The following is a 14,562-nucleotide window of genomic DNA, read 5'->3' as shown; positions in this document are numbered from 1 at the left end:
AACTATAAAAGCTCAGATGGAAGACACGGTAATCATTCATGAATAATATCTCAAGTTTCTCTTCTATATTCTCTCTATAATTTCTTTTTAGCTTCAATTCTCGGATTAATCCCTGAATTAGCCATCATCTTCTTCGAGCATAGCTCCTAGATTAATAATTTTCAATTGCGAATTCCTTTAAGTGCATCATTTTATCAATGTCGACCATTGCAAATCCCGTAACAATTTCCCCATGAGTAACCCCAAAACAAGAAAAATAAAGGGAAGACAACCCTACATTCATACTTTGTCAGTGGATACCTAACATTTAGCATGACTTAATAAACCTATTTATTTTTGGACTCTGTTTGGTTTGGTTTCTATTTGTGCCCTCCCTATCGAGGGATAGTACTTAATACATGAGATGCAGCTTTCAACACAAAGAAAGTTCCGCAAACCAAAAAGCTAAACAGACAAAACAGAAAAGATGAAAGGAAGAACAAAAGATTGCTTCTATGCAATTTCTTTTTCATCTTCTTCCAATGAGAGTCTCACAGAAATGAAAGGTAATGTCGCATGTAATAGACGTAATGTGGTCTGTCTCTTACCTAGAGCCCACACATAGTGGGAGTTTATTGCACCGGACTGCCCTATTTCTCTGTTCCAATGATTGACAAAGCTATATATTTGTTGCATTTAGTTTATTTAGATGGCAATGCTATGTCCAAAAGAAAATTTAATATGAACTACTACTTGAATTATAGTTTCAATCAGATTTGTGCAAAAATATGTCGTTGATATGTTTCTTCATTCTATTAAATGTATCCAACAGTGAGGACTCGGTGTTTAGTTTCATTGAGTTATTTTCTTGAAAAGAATTTTAATTATCAAAAATCAGGTTGCAATGTTCCTTTTTTTTTTTTGGAAAGACAGTTAGTTCAATCGTGATACTAATTAACATGCTGTTCTTCTTTTTCTTTTTATCTGCTAATTTGTGTGAGATAGTTTTCAATCAAAGTTGAGTACATTTCATTTGATTCAGTTTTCAATAATTTTATCTCATTTTTAGACTTCTCTTGTCTAGGTATATAATATAATACAAATTTATACTCCCCAATTTAATATTTGACATAAAATGATCTACTCCCTCTGAATTAAATTTCTAGCTGTCCCTGCTAATTATATAGTGCTAACATATCCCATACAGCATACTTATTGCTCTACCTATATGGCATGGGACATTTTGGAGGCCTTCACCGATGTGTGCGATACTTGTATTTTTCTATAACGATATGTTTCAACTTTATAACATCCTTTATGTCCTGTGCATACATAGGAAGATACTGCTCATAAAAACACCAAGTAAATCTACACTAGTTAAGCTGTGGCAGGTAATTTTCAGAATTATTCATGAGATACCTTAATCTTTCGACCCTTCTTTTCTTTTAGGAATTTGTCAATATATTCTTCACCTGATCCAACTGATGCTCTCTTAAAGAAAGTTGGATCTGAATACCTTTTCAAGCAAGATCCAGGTCCACCAGGGTCAAATCTGAAGCGACAAGAAAAAATATCATGAGTGTAACAGTGCAATCAGGAGATATATATATAGCTATAAAGGTGAGTTCACATACTTATCAAGCAAATGCAAGTGTGGCGGACCATGACATTCTTCGTACGAATCCATGATAAATCTTGGCAAGTCATTATATATAAAATGATTTTGTTCACTACGTATACGGGCATGCCAATTGGATCCTGCATACCAACTGCTTCCATAAAAAAGAAACTCGAAATTTACCAAAAAAAAAAAAGAAACTCGAAGAAGAGGAAAAGATAGCCATTTAAGCTGCGGAAATGGATATTCCAAATACACCAGATTGAAGTATTTTCTACAAGCAAAACTTCATTGATGGAACTATTTGGAACATCATTTGAATCAGAAACAGGTATATTTGAGTTTCGAGAAATAAAACCAAATTTTCCCCATTCTCACTTTCTTTCCTCGGTTGAAAGAACTCTTAATTGAGATTAAAAAGTCATACCAGCTGTATAAGCAAAGTGTAAATGACTCCTTTGTGCCAATACTGATTTCTCAAGAGGAGGAAGTGCAGCTTCAATTTTTTGCACACGTGCAACCAACTTATTGCTTCTCGAGGATGTAACCATTACTTGCTCTTGTAAGCCATGAAACACTTCCGCTGCAAATCTACAAGTACAAAACTACTCTTAACTACTATGTTCTAACCATTCAAAAGTTACATTTCCAATACTTAATTGGACATCAAACTAAGAGTAAACTTACATGTATCTCATTCCACCAATTGAAGACCAAAGAATACCATAGAGCAAGAGATAAAACTATAATATATATCCCCAATCTTACTAAGTAAGGACCTTGTGTTGATCTTAAAGGATAAGACAAAATGTTGACGCTTTTGAGAATTATACCCTGTTTAGCCAAGCTGCCAAAATCTGTTTACTATGAAAAGTTTTGTTTTTTTTTTTTTTTTTTTTGTCAAAAGAGGTTTTTGAAAAAGTAATTTTGAAGAGTAGCAGTTTGTGTTTGGCTAATAAATTTGGAAAGCACTTTTGCCAATATTAGGGCAGTAATTTGTGCTTAGCCAAGGTTCCAGAAGTGTTTCACAAAACTACTTTTCCTGCTTCTGCTTCAATTCGAAGCATTCATGTTTTTCCTAAAACCTAGGCCAAACACCTCCATTTTCTAAAATAAGCACTTTTGTCTTCACAGAAGCTAGGCCAAACATATTATTATTGGCTGTTTGAAATAACCCCTGCAACTTATATATCATATCCACCTCAGCTCCAAATAATGACTAATTCAGAGTACATAAGTTATTTAAAGTAAGAGATATACTAGAACTAAAACTCCATCCAACAGAAATCAAATGCATATTTGAGCACAGGACTCATTTCTTCCTCTAAAAGGAAATGAGTCATCAACCTCTGATAAGAAGGTAAGACCATCATTGAACTCCTCTTCTTTTTTTAACACACGGAAGAGAACGGAGTGTCTATACCGGCTTGCATGCACCTCAACTATTTTATAGATACTTGCATCTTTACACCAACACAGGTACATGTATCAGGTAACTTTACCTGTCAAGGCTTACCAAGATGGGAAGAAATCACCTTAACTTTTTGCCTCAGCTAGGATTCAAACCTTGGCCTCTCATGGTCTTCATTACAACTTCATTGATCGCTAAGCCATATGAGGGCTCACATTAAACTACATTTTAGCAAAGCTGGCCCAACATTTACCATTCTTAGATGCATTATAACTACTCTGTATAATCTGTATGAGCTATAATAATACAGGACTCTCTGGCTGAGTTTTTGTTGGCCATAGAGGTCCATCATTACCATTAGCCTAACAAAAGCCTGTTTCTAGCAGACTAGCACTTCACAGGGAAAAAAAAGGAACGATTTTAAAGATGACAAATCCTATAAAAACCCAATATATTGATGTTGAATGCTACAACCACAGTATTCCCGGATTAATCCCACCATTATTGTACAAGATGACTGTCGAAAGTGTTAGCCAAGTTGACAGCAGAATGTACGTGCGAAGAACCACCACTCAAATGAAGTTAGTCAAGTTGACAGAATAATGTACGTGTAAATAATAACCACTAAGTGAAGACAACAATTGCAATGCAATCACATGTTAAACATATCAATAGTTTAACTTTCTCGGATCATGTTTACCAAGTGCCTCTTCATAAATGTTGCAATGTAAGCAGAATAACGTCAAATTTTCCAAATATAATTATTTCCCTTACAGCATGATTGACTAAAAGTAAGATGCTTTTGCATGCACTTTGTGATACCCCTTTGGTCTAAAGATTTTTCCCGTTCACAATTCTCTAGAGTCTATATGACAAATTTTACCACAACTTACCTTTGTAAATATCTATTTGTTATCTTCAAACGAAAAGTTTATCCTCTTCTCATTTTTCCGCAAAAACCACTTGACTTGACTTTACTAGATCCGAAGTAACACAAACATATTGAAACAAAGAAAGAAGTTGCCTTTTTTATTTTTTCTTATTTATAAACCATCATCTTTTTTTCTCCTAATTTAAATGACATTTTTCCATTTTGAAATATCCAGAAGTGTTTAATATCAGTAGTAGTCATACCATATGTTTCAAAAATCCAAATCAAATAACAATAACAACAACACCTACGCCTCAATCCCAAACAAGTTAGAGGTGGACTATGTGAATCCTCACTTCTTCATTTAAGCTCATTTTATCATCATACTAAATAAAATAAACGTGAATAATAAGTTTAATATATACATATATAACAAATAATAGTAAGAATAATATTAGAAGTTCTCTAAGAAGTCTGAAACCAATTCTAAACTAGTAGCATGACATGCACCCAAGGGTGTGGCCTAGTGGTCAATGAAATGGGTCGAGAACATGAGGTCTCATGTTCAAAGCCCAGCAAAGACAAAAACCACTAGAATCTTCCCATCTGTCTGGTGGGAGGTGGCATGCCCAGCAGACACAAAAACCACTGGGTGATGCCTCCCATCTGTCTGGTGGGAGGTGGCAAGCCCAGCAGAGACAAAAACCACTGGGTGATGCTTCCCATCTATCTGGTGGGAGGTAGCAGATATCCATGGAAGTTAGTCGAGGTGAGCAAAAGCTAGCTTGGACACCACGGTTATCAAAAAAAAAAAAAACTAGTAGCATGACATATATGAATCTTTTTCTTCAATTGTGCCATATCTTTAGCTAAGCTGCATGACACCAAGGAAATTTTAAACCACATTAGCATTTTCTTCCACTACTTTTTACATATAATTCAACCAATCAAATTAACATATTTGTGCGATGAGAAGTGAGACTGAAGGACAACTTAGTTTGCATGCACTAAGACAAGGAAAATAATTACGAAAAAAAGAAAGATGCTGATAACAATGAGCAAAATTCAGATAATTCCTTCTCATCAAAAGAATGTAACTTTACTAAACTATAAACTTAACAATTCGAGATTTAGCCAATTTCAGCTTAACTAATTTGAAATCTCACCTATACAAAACTTCCGTTTTGTCAGCACAAGAAAAGAAGTTCACTTTTTTTCAGAAATTACTACTCACAAAATAGAACTCAAAGAAGAAACTTTTTTCCCGAAGACATCCAGTAAAATTAGTTAAGCAATAAAATGAAGTGTAAAAGAAAATCTCTAAAAAATAGAAAAACGTACTCAGCGAGATCGCCGAGCTGACGTAAGATCCCGACAAGTCCAGCGACTGCAACTCCGTCAAGCACCTTCTTCGGATCCTCTTTATCAGCTTCTCGGTATAGTTCCGGCGTTCCCAATCCGTACACATTTCTCACTGTAGTTCTCACTAACGGCATCGTTCCCTATCACGCCTCCCTCCGTCCCTCTCTAAAAGTATACTTCAATTGAATGTAAGAGAAAGTAATTATAGGAGTAAGTAAGTAATAAATGAAGGGGAATGATGAGAGAGAAAGTAAGAGGGAGGAAGGGTAGTTGAAGGAGTGGAGCAGCTTAACTACTGCTCAGATTGAGAGAGAAAGTGATGTATCATGTATGTATGTATGTATAGAGAGAGAAAGTTGTTAATATATTTATATGTAGAGAGAGAAAGCGATGGGTCTGTAAAAATGGTGAATTCGTCCAAAGAGAAACGACATTGCCAACTCTGCAAGCCAATGCTTCCCTGGGTGGGTGGTATCATTACGGGTTCAATAACAGTGTAATGACTGTATTGCCCTTCATGAGAAATGAAATTTCCCTCTACCCTCGTACGTTCCCATGTTAATGTACATTCTTTTTTCTTCCATTGGTTACAAAATGTTTTACCACAAACAAAATGGATTCAAGATTAAGAGTCATGGAAATTGAAATGAATTTTAAATAAAAGCTATAACAATGTTTTATTGGTCGAACAAACAAAAGTGTCAATTATTGCAAAAGGAGATAGTGAGCTTGTGGCTATCGGGCGAATCCAGATTAATAGAATTTCAACGTGAATATCAAATATTACATGAAAAAAAAAAATATCATGACTATTATGCTTATTAAAGACATGATTTTAAATAGAAAAATATAGAAGACATATTTTAAAAAAAAAAAAAAAAAACTAATAAGAGTGTGTCTATAATACTAGTAGGTAAGAGTGTATTAACTTGTTCATTCTAATAGTCTAGCATTACAGTCTTGTTTCTTGTTCTTGTTGTGTAGGTTAGTTATAGTATTATTTTGTTGTAGTATGATTTTATTGGTATTTATTATTTTATTTTATTTTGCTTGATCATTTATTTCTATTACTTTATTTTTCAAGTGATTTTTATCTTGAATTGAGGATGTATCGAAAAAATCGATGATGACAAAATTGGTGGAAAAGAGTTCCAAATGGCAATGTTGCCCTTCATCAATTGTTTATTTGAATAGTGGGAAAACCTTTGGGGTTCCCTTGAGCGTTTGTTTATTCGGCCGTGTATGGGTAGGTCACGGCGCCATTAATAAATTACAACATACTGTTGTATTCTTTTTCTAAGTGCTAAGTATAATAAAAAAGAAAAAAAAGAGTTTTTTTTTCTGATTCTCTGTTTTATAGTATTATATGCAGCATATATAATTTTGCTTTAAGCCATTTTTCTTTTATTTTATTTTGCTAATTGTTTGTTTAGACTGTTATTATTGCTTTGTTTTCTAATTTTATTCAGTCATTATTGTGTTTATTTTCTATATTTCTTATTGAAAAGAAGAACACACGTTGACTGTGGAGTGCTCTCATCATATAAAAACTTATCTTTGATGCTTACTTTGAATTGATAATAAATTTTTCAAACATATATATATTCTTATTATTGATTTATAAAAATAGGATGTGTCCGAGAAAAATATTAAGAAATATAAGATTTTTTTTCCCTCATATACGATAATGCCTTCACTTATTGACATAAGATGTTTTTAATCTTTCAATTGATTTCATTTGATATAGAACAAAGAATTATAACTTGCTATCTAGCATATTTTAGCTAAATTATCAAAACAACAAACTAAAAACTAGATGTGTAATGAAATTGCACGAATTTAGGTGTAATATATACTACTTCCTTAGTTTTTTCCTTTACTTGTTTAGTATTGACTTTACCCGATTTTAAGAATTTATTATTAAATATTATTTTGTTAATTTATTCATATTAACTAATCTTTGAAATTTAAATTTCTGTATTAATACTTCCAATAGATCAGAAAATAATTGAAAATACAAGAAGTGAAAAGAAGTTTAGAAAACAATTGCTTAATAATAAAAATAAAATTAATAAAAAATAAACCTTTCGTGATTATTAAAATAGATAAATTTAAGAAAAGACTGCACTTATTTTTAGTCTACTGCATTTATAAAAAGGAATGAATAAGGTACCCACAACTTTCTTTCTTCCATAACAAGTGATAAGTGCAATATTAATACCCCAAAACAGTCATTAAAATCAGAAATTAGGTGAAGTGTCACATATGACAGTTTATTTATAAGTTGGGAGATTATTATATTTACTAGTCGTTATAGTTGTAACAAACTTTGTTCCTACCTTGTCTGCTAAAATAGTTGACTCAACAAAACAAAGTGGAATGATAAATATTTATACGCGAATAATGATGTTTATACATTAAATTAATATTATAAGTACTATATTATGATTGAAAAATTTGATTAAATAATATTATATTAATTAATTATTATTAAGTGTTAGTAATGAATACATAGACACATATTATGTATTATTAATTAATTTAATGTTAATATTTTATACACGTAATTTTTTACCAAATAGATTAGACAAAAACATAACTTTTAATATTAAGATTTGATTATTTCAATTTTCTTCTTTACAAAATAGGAGTATACAACTAAACAACAGAATGATGTGATAAGAAAAGGAAAAAGAGAATGATGGAAAATATATTCTCTGATACTAGCTCAAGAAAAGGGATAACACTAGAAGCACAATATTAGGAACTTCCTCCTTAAGATTAAGACATCTACACGACAAAAATATTTAATATTATTTGCTTTTCCTATGTTTGCTCTTAAAAATAGAAAAAGGAAAAAAGAAGAAGATAAATACAGGAGAGACATATATTTGATAGACAAATTTTACTATCTAGATCTTTACAAAAAAATACAAATTACTTTCTGCTCAATTATAATTAAAATAATAAAATAAAATAATATTCTTCTTAACTGAGACGCAGCATCTCGCTCTCTTTAAAAAAATTCAAGTTCACTAAGGAATAATCTATACCGATCTAGTATTATATCTCTTGATTTATATCCTGCAGGATACATCAATCTATTAACAATGTACAACTCAAACAACTCTAAATTAGTTGAAGAGTCCAAAGCTCCACCATAAGAATATTTTCCTTCAACAAATTAAAACTTTCTTTTTTATAGTGAATATAGTTAAATACTTAGAATATTTTTCTATATCTCAGATCTCTCTTTCACTACTACACATTACATTATTTCCACACTTACCTTTTTTCTCAAGTCTCACAATATACTACTACTCATCTCTTTTCTTTTTATACCACACACACAAAAAAAAAAAAAAAACACCACTATTTATATGTGAGGAATTCATTTTTGTATTGAATAAGAAGAATATGGTGGAGTAAAGTGAATACATGAATGTTCTTTAGGTTACAAATATAAAAGAGTTACAAGAGTAATAGGGTAGACTAGTGGTAGATGTTACAAGAACTAAGAAGTCGTTTGGTGTGAAGTGTTAAAGCAAATAATCCCGAGATAAAATAATAATCCCTAGATAAAAAAATTTAATGCATGTTTGGTTGACAATATTTGAGATAACTTATTAGGGGATTAATAAATAGTACCGGGATAAGTTATCCACACAATTTGTGGGATAACAATCCCACCATAATTTATCCCTGGGATAAATTTATAAAAGGACAAAATTATCCCTACCTATATTCATGCACGGTCCACTTTATGTACGTACGTATGTGCGTAATTAATTAATCAATCTAACTCAACCATTTTAGGCGATCCATAAATTATACCGACATAAACATATACATAAGTCAAATAGTAAGGTAGTAATTTTATATTTATACAAATGATAAACATTATAATTTGGCCATCTGGATGGCTAACAAACTATATAACATAGGTAGACATGTTAAATAGATATAAGAATATTTTATGCATATTAATATTTTTCACATTTTATGTTAAACATTCGATCATGAATAATAAACTAAAATCTTTTCATAAATGCATAAAATGTAGATGAATATTAAATTTTGTTTGTTTTAAGATGAATTTGTAATGAATTAATCCTTAATATTTTTATAAATATTAAAATTATTACAGTTTTAATTAACCTGTCTTCAATTGAGTAATACTTACTGACAACTTAAATTACCCCCAAACCCCCAAATCCATATTAGCCTCTTATAACTAATTTTGCAATTAAAGATAAATTTAATTAACTAGCACAGGCCTTGTTGTAATTATAAACTATTGTTAAGCATTTGAATTAAAATGTTGATCACTATATTATATGAGTGATCCATGTTCACAATCGACTCCATTGTTCAATTACATATTTTAATTTAAATAGTTTTTTAATCACTTGAAAATTAATATTGTATATATCAATTAAAATGAATTTTAATATTCTATATTATATGAGTGATATGTGTTTAAATGAAGTGACATAAACAACAAATCTTCTTTTAATTTACTTTAACAAAATTAAGTTGGAAGTTTTTATTTCAAACTAAATAAGATGTAGTAAGATTTGTTTTTAAACACACACGGCATAATCATGGGAAGGCACATGTAAAAAAATTAAAGATAAATAAGCTAAAAAATTTATTTTTAAAATACACACGATATAATCATGAAAATGCGCACACACACAAAAAATTAAGCTAAATAAGATGAAATTTTTATTTTTAAGAATAAATATTTAAAACTTGAAAAGAAATATATATAAAAAAGTTAAATAAAATGGAAGGTATTTTGGTAATCAATTAGTTTATTTTTAGAAATTATACCATGCATATTACTTTGAATAGAACAAACCAAACACTCGATAAAAAATAATCCAAACATAACTAATCCAGTATAACTTATCCCATCATAACTTATCTCAGCATATATAATCCTAACATAACTACATTCTCAACCAAACGACTCACATTCTACCATAAAATAATGAGTGAAATAAAATGTTAGTGGTTATAAGAGTTACACAAAGTAAATACACATTTTTACTCTTAATAATATTCCACGAATGTGCATTGGAGAAGTGCAATCATCAATAACACATTTTGTCAATTTCATATTATGTACTTTCATACCGTTAAAATATTAAAATGCACTAACGCTTTCTCGTCACTTTCAACTATAATTTTTTATCTTAAAAAGTTATTCAATTTTATTTCAAAAAATTACTCAATTTATTTGATAATAAAGAATCATTCAACTATTATCATTTTACCTACTAAGTTAAACTATTTTAGGCAATATGTTTTGATTAAGTTCCCTTGTATTCTATTTCTTTTTTAAAACTAGGCTAGACTAAATTTGATCCCTCCCCCACCCACCCAGCCACCCCGAAAATAAATAAATAAATAAATCATAAAATCCCTTGTTACTAGTTCATAAATGAATTTCCAAAAAGTGTTAAAATTGGTTCTAATGCATTGATAGTGGTTTAAATGTGTGCTTATATCTATTGAATTTTAGGGTTAAAAATACCCCCTCCTTCAATTTATATGGACCCCAATTGTCAATAACGTTAATTTTCATGTTAAAAATATCTCTTTTTAATAAAATTATAAAATGACGTATATGAACTTTAATTAAAATTTAAATATGTGACATTGTTTAGTGGTTTACATAGCCTCAATTATAAATACTTAGACTCATTCAGAACAACATAAAATAACTGAAGATTATTTCTTCACATCCAATTCTTTGACGTTTCATGTTTTACAATTGAATGGATTCAACGATAACAATATTTTATGAGTTAATACATAAAAATGACCCATAAACTTGGCATTAAATTATAATTTTGACTTTAAACCTTGATTGTGCACAAATAGGACCTTTAACTATTCAAAACTTGAACAAATATGACCTCCGATTTTGCAACCCCATGCGTGAGTCTCACTCGCGCCTACGTGGAAAGATAATTCAATCACACGGTGCCACGTCGTTAAAAGGGCCGACTTGGAGAGAGGTCATATTTGTGCAGTTTTGAATAGTTAAAGGTCATATTTGTGTACTGTCAAAATTTTATTTTTTGTGTTAAAACGACGTCGTTTTTATTATTATTATTATTATTATTATTATTGTTATTGTTATTGTTATTGTTATTGTTATTGTTATTATTATTATTATTATTATTATTATTATTATTATTATTATTATTATTATAATAATTTTATTTATTTCTGTAGTAGCAGCACCTAACTTTTTTTTTCTAATTTTAAAAAATTATTATTATTATTATTATTATTATTTATTTATTTATTTCTATAGCAGCAGCACCTAACTTTTTTTTAATTAAAAATAAAATAGCCACTAGTAGGGATCGAACCCGCACAGTAGGCTGAAGGAAGTGCCCAAGAAGAGCAAATAACACGACTGGGCTATCTAAGTGTATTGTTTCATGTGGTTCAACATTAATATACGTACATAAATATACATTTTCTATCTTATATATATACAACGTAATTTTTTTACCGAGGGGGTTCGGGTGAACCCCATGGCAACCACGCAGGTCCACCCCTCGTTAATTTAATAACGTTTTAATAACGTTAATTTAATAACATTTTAATTACGTTAATTTGATAACGTTAATTTAATATACTACTACTATCCTTAATAACATCAATTTAATAACATTTTATTAAAATTATAATTTTTTTATTATTAGTATAGTTTCATCTTTAATTTAATAATTAAATAAATAATATTTAGATATATTATATAACTTAAATTCATCCCCTGCTTTATAATATATATACATAACCGCTCGATTTTTTCATATGAGGCTGACCTGCCTAATTAATAAATCTTCAATATTGCTCTTTTTCCATAATGACAAAAGAAATTAGATGTCATTTTCATCTTTGAGCCGAAAATAATGAAAAAATAATAGTGAAGAGTCATTTAAAGGTCATATTTGTGCAGTTTTGAATAGTTAAAGGTCATATTTGTGCACTGTCAAGGTTTAAGGTCAAAGTTATAATTTGGTATCAAGTTTAAGGTCATTTTTATTTATTAACTCATATTTTATTCGTTTTGAAATTATAAGTTAAACAAGTTTTAATCGATTTTAGGTTTAAGTTTAGTGCAGTCTTTTCATCGTTTAATTAGCAATGATGAAACTTCTAGAAATTCAACATGAACAATTTCTAACAAATAAATTCGCCGGCGTAATTATATATGTATGGATTGGATCTAATATCCTCGAAGGCCAATAAATAAGTATCAGAATTTAATTAAAATACCACATATAACATCTCATAATTTCATCAAATGATGATAATTTTAATCATAAAAAATAATTATGACATTTTATCATGAAAGTTAGAAGTACCAAGAACGTGAGAGCAGATTTAAACCATTTCCGATATGCTAGAGGAATTTTTTTTATTCTTTCTAGATGAACTTCTCATAGCAAAATTACTCAAAACAACATTTGTCCAAATAGTTTTTTAGAAATCATTTTGTCCAAAACTTTTTGAAAATGTTATCCAAACAGACAATTAAATCATAGTCTTCAACTTTCTCATCAAATAAAGAAACAAGAATTACAATCAATCATGTGGATTCTGGTTAAGATCTTGTGTTCTTGCTTTTGTCTCAAACTCCAAAAGAATAAAATATATGTAAGTCTCCCATCTAATTAAACCTTTCCAAACATAAGATTTAATAAATTTACAATTTATTACTTAGATCTAACAGCACAATTTTCTTGACTAAAAAAATAAATAAGAAATAGAAACAGGCAACAACTTGCATCTTCATGTCAGTAGATGTAGTTGACTTCAAAAAATAATCAAATCTGTACTTTTATTCAACTAATATATGATTCATTGGATATCGTTCAACTTAATTTAGCCGTTCGGAATCTTAGTTGGCGCTAACTCCAACTAATTCCTGCAAATAGATTAATGTCTTATGTGTCCAAAAAAATTTAAAAATTATAATTGAGAGTAGTGTTTTAAGTGAAAATTGATTCTTGATTTTTTAGATAAACAACTTATCTTTGAACCAGGTTTAACATTAAGTCTTAGGAAAAAGGTTAAATACGTCATCGAATTACTAAAAAATTATTTATGTCATTCGTTAGTTTGACTCATTTATGTCACTGTTATTGAAATTTTGACTCATTTATGCTATTGCCGTTGCAAAAAGGTTCATTCGTACCATTATTTTGTAATAGAATTTTTGCAAAATCAATTTTTTTTTGGTCACGTGACCTCTTATTAGAGGTTCATATTATCAAATTCAAATCAACCAATCTTACTTTTTAAAATAAAAAATTGGACTCATTAAAATAAAATTTGATCCACATAGTTACAATTAAAATTAAGTAATATTGGTTGATTTACATTTGATGATGTAAACTCTTAATAAGAGGTCAAGTGGCAAAAATAATTTGTCAAAGATCACTGTCGTAAAATAATGACACAAATGAACTTTTTGGAACAACAATAACATAAATGAATCACACTTTTTAAAGATAATGACATAGATGAGCCAAAATTATAAAATATATTTGAGCCATTTTCAATAGTTTGATGACATATTTAAGTCTTTTTGTAATATATAAACATGAATATCGACGAATAATATTACATAAATTTTACTTTATTCGTTCGTTTTTAGTCCTCCAATAAAAAAAAAACATGAATTCATGTAAATCATAAATCAGTAAAGTCGTTCACAGTAATAATTATAATTATTGAACTTTTATCGTAATTAGGTCATTTACATAAAGATAAAGGGCCCCAAAATATTCCAAAGCCTACAACCACTCAGTTCAATCGAAAAGATTGGTGACCCAACTGTTTTTCCTTCTTGTTAGCAGGTGTTTGACGTTAAAAAGAAGAAAAAGTGTAACAAACTTGATCGATTAATTTTACAGAATATTTGCTATTCTTGTATTTTACTAGCACAAATATTGAATTATTTTATTCATAAAAATTTGGACAAATACAAAGAAAATTACTCAATATTTTTACCTTTAACTCGGAAATCTCATAATTATTAACTTGCTTCATTTATCATTGTACACCAAGTCCTTGAACACAAACCGGTAGAAATATATATTTTTTCTAAAATGTAGAATTTCAAAATTGTATATCTTTGAAAATGTTATCGTGCGGGATCATCTATCTACATTTATTTATTACTACTAAAATTACATGTTTGGGTAATTAATACCGACTTTAAAAAATTGGTCCCTGATTTCATCAAAAAAGGAAAAAGAAAATAAATACTCCATCGGTCCTATTTTA

The 14,562-nt window shown here is 29.5% G+C and overlaps 1 protein-coding gene across 3 annotated transcripts in view; it reads right to left on the bottom strand.

Annotated features, from left to right (window-relative positions):
* Positions 1 to 5,694, bottom strand: part of LOC107859280 (protein SCAR1) — a 16,915-nt gene extending 11,221 nt beyond the window's left edge. For 2 of the 3 annotated variants that reach the window (XM_016704242.2, XM_016704243.2), the window contains exons 1-4: positions 5,221 to 5,694; positions 2,025 to 2,188; positions 1,614 to 1,737; positions 1,399 to 1,531 (exon numbers count right to left, since the gene is read on the bottom strand). In XM_016704242.2, coding sequence (XP_016559728.2) covers positions 1,399 to 1,531; positions 1,614 to 1,737; positions 2,025 to 2,188; positions 5,221 to 5,375 — 576 coding nt within the window. In that variant the 5' untranslated portion in view covers positions 5,376 to 5,694. Of the gene's footprint in view, positions 1 to 1,398; positions 1,532 to 1,613; positions 1,749 to 2,024; positions 2,189 to 5,220 lie in introns of those variants that run through there. The other variant, XM_016704244.2, reaches the window with a different exon arrangement.
* Positions 5,695 to 14,562: the final 8,868 nt, after the last annotated feature.

The sequence above is a fragment of the Capsicum annuum genome, chromosome 2 (genome assembly GCF_002878395.1).
Source record: "Capsicum annuum cultivar UCD-10X-F1 chromosome 2, UCD10Xv1.1, whole genome shotgun sequence".
NCBI classification, from domain to species: Eukaryota; Viridiplantae; Streptophyta; class Magnoliopsida; order Solanales; family Solanaceae; genus Capsicum; species Capsicum annuum.
The sequence above is the reverse complement of the archived record's forward strand: the minus strand, read 5'-3'. Positions and strand labels throughout refer to the sequence as shown.